This window comes from Podarcis pityusensis, assembly GCF_964106645.2.
Source record: "Podarcis pityusensis genome assembly, chromosome: 13".
NCBI lineage: Eukaryota > Metazoa > Chordata > Lepidosauria > Squamata > Lacertidae > Podarcis > Podarcis pityusensis.
The window spans coordinates 30,443,995-30,447,313 of NC_138038.1; the positions used below are offsets into that span (position 1 = coordinate 30,443,995).

Here is a 3,319-nt window from a genome sequence, read left to right on the forward strand (position 1 = left end):
ACTCGCGGAACAAATTAATTTCATCTTGTGAGGCACCACTGTACTGCTTTGTAAAACCTACAACCTCTTCCCCTTTCTCTCACAGATTCAGGCCCTGACACGCAAGCAGGACAGCAACAGGAAGTGCACAACAAAACCATAATGAAAGCAAAGCCCTGGAGATTATTATACCTTTGTCTATGTGTAGACATAATTCCTGAAGCAATGGCTCAGTAAGTCATATACTCAACCTCATTGGTGTTGCCATGGTAACAAAGTGCACCTGGCAACCTTATCTCAGAACATTCAGACATGGTGGATGTGCGCCTTAAGACATGAGCCCAAGCACTCTGTAATTTAACCTATTGTTCATATTACACCAACAAGACAATGTATCACATTTTTAAAGGAATTGATAGCAGTAAGATATACATGAAATCCTTGCTTGTGGTAGTATTATCACAGAACCTGATGAATGACTACAGCAAGTTTTTGAATATGTTCAGGACACAAATAGGAAAAAGAGGTGCTGAATGTAAAACAATTCACACCTTTCTATGTGGGAGACCAATATAAGCAGGACAAACCACAAACTGTTAGTCACCTTTGCAAGCAAGGGCCTCAAAAACACTCCAAGTATTATTTTTCTCCAGGTGAAATCTATGGTATTTCCTTTGAGTTTACACCTGGTTGAAATTTAGTGGTGGCTCTTGCATTACCCAGAGCTTTTAGCACAGTGAGATAAGCAGTGAGACTGACTGTGAGGTGGTATGTGTGAACTGATAGTTTAAAAATTGCCAGTCCCTACAAGTGCATGCACTGAACTGAGATAGGGCAAAATAATACTCTTCAGATGGATATATATGCTCCTTGCAAGCTAGTGCTTCTAGCCCCAACTGTTCCTCCATGAGAAATTTCACTGCATGCCACTGAACTAGTGGGGTGGCAGAAAGCAATGTAAAAATTATAAAGCATTTATGGAAAAGCCCTTAGACTCAAAACAGATCTTTATTTCGCATTACAAAATGACTGGGCCACATAACTAGATAAACGAAGATCCCCTGCTGAGCTCTAGTTTAATAGAAAACTCAGGTCAGACTACAACATGCAGAACACATTAACTCTGACTTAACACAGGGTGTTCAGTCTCAGATACAAAAGAGACAGAGACAAAAATGTATGATGGCACAGGGTTATGAACATACATCCCACTACAACCAAAGGTGATGGTCAAAATGTATGATGGTATCATAGAGACATGTAAGGCTCTTAACAGAAAGTAACTCCCAGGTCATATCAAATACAGACCTCGAATTGTCAAGTATTCAAATGTCACAGAAAGTATCTAGTTCAGATATCATAAAAGGGAGGAAAGAATAGCAGAAGTAGGAAGAACACAGTGGGGGGGGGGGATACTGAGCTGGTCATATCTCACACAAGTATTTTAAATATTATATAGTAAGTTGTTTTGAAACAGGATGGTTTAGTTGCATATCTTCAGTATTTGTGTTAGACCCATTGGGCAAAGTCTTAAAAAAACACCATGGTTGTTTCGTGTGGGACTCTTGAGTCCAAGCATCCAGGAAAACAATTGCTATTTTGTTTGGGGCTCTTGAGACCAAGCTCCCAAGAACATAAATATAATAATGGTACTAATTTTTCAGCCCATGGTAAAATCATCGTTCTGCAAGTATATACAAACATTTTCACTGTCTCAGAAGAAAAGGACGGAGAGATTTTTAAAAAAGAAAAAAAGATCCACGAGTGGCTAGAAGAATACAGAACATCTTAAAGTGATGAAGAAATTGCATCTGGAAATCTATTTTTTATAAAGAAAAATAGTAAGATGCTTAATTTTATAACTTTAGTTATACCTGGATAGCTTTCGGAGAACTAAATGCAGACAATGCTACTATAGTCTATTGTGTAGAATGGGAAATAGTGCTTGTTTTAGATTTTTCCTGAAACCTGACATAGACTGCACATAGAAAAACCAGTGACCTGGTTTCCATGACAAGCTAAGCCAAATTTCTTGCTGCTGTAGTGACATGCATGAATAAATTTCTATACTGTTTGGGTAGTTCTGCCCCTATAATTCCCAGAAGAAAAAGCACTACTTAGCAGTAGTTTATCTTAGGACGATGGTGCAGTATCAATATGGAGCTGAAAGCTAAGTTCTCCTTCAGATGAAGATTTATTATTACACTATTTTGTTCACTTCTTTCTTTTAAATCTATTTCCCACAAAAACCACATCCAAAGCAGTATTGGTTACCAAATATAAGTTATCAGAAGAGGACTTAAACCTATACTTATCTTCCTGTTTTCTTCTAGAAGCACCAATCATTTTAGTAATGAATGCAAAGATAGGCAATGAATCCTCTGTCTCTGAATTTCTACTCCTGGAGTTTTCAGCTGTACGTGAACTGCAGATTCTACACTTCTCTCTGTTCCTGGTATTGTACATGGTAATCGTATTTGGGAATCTTCTCATCATCTCTGCCATAGCTTTTGACCACCACCTTCACACTCCCATGTACTTCTTTCTGATGAACTTGGCCATCCAGGACCTAGGGGCTGTTTCAGTCACCATCCCTAAATCGATGGCCAATTCCCTCATGAATATGAGACACATTTCTTATGCTGGATGCATTTCTCAAGTGCTTTTATTCTTTTTCTTTGTATCATCTGATGTTGCCCTTCTTACACTCATGGCATATGATCGCTATGTTGCCATTTGCAATCCATTACAATATGAAATGGTGATGAACAGGGCAGTCTGCAAACAAATGGTTGCTGGTGTGTGGGTTGCTGGAATCCTTAATGCAGTCATGCACACGAGTGCAACTTTTGCAACCCCTTTCTGCTCAAACATTGTCAATCAGTTTTTCTGTGAGATTCCACAGTTACTTACACTTGCCTGCTCAAACTTCTACCTAATGGAAATTGGAGCTATAGTGGTGAGTGTAATACTTGTGTCTGGATGTTTTGTCTTCATTGTTGTCACTTATGTACACATCTTTACTGTGGTTGTGAAACTCCCTTCTATTCAGGGAAGGAAAAAAGCCTTCTCCACTTGCATACCACACCTGGTTGTCTTCTCCTTATTTTGTTTCACAGGATGTTTTGCTTACCTTAGGCCTCCCTCAAAAATTCCATCTAATGGGGACTTTGCAATAACTGTGATGTATACCATTGTACCACCCATGTTCAATCCAATAATTTACAGCATGAGAAATAAGGAGATTAAAAATGCTGTATCAAAGCTCTTGGGTGTGAAGCACTCTTCTATTAATATCTTTTCCAGACTTATCCTGAAAAGGTTACATTTCTTTCTGTAG

General features: G+C 38.6%; 1 protein-coding gene across 1 annotated transcript; it reads left to right on the top strand.

The window, feature by feature from the left end:
* Positions 1-2,332: 2,332 nt before the first annotated feature.
* LOC308460829 (olfactory receptor 14A16-like) lies at positions 2,333-3,319 on the top strand (the record flags this gene model as incomplete). The annotated part of the gene is made up of 1 exon (XM_080977364.1): positions 2,333-3,319. The coding sequence occupies one exon, from the start codon at positions 2,333-2,335 to the stop codon at positions 3,317-3,319; it is 987 nt and encodes a 328-aa protein (XP_080833490.1).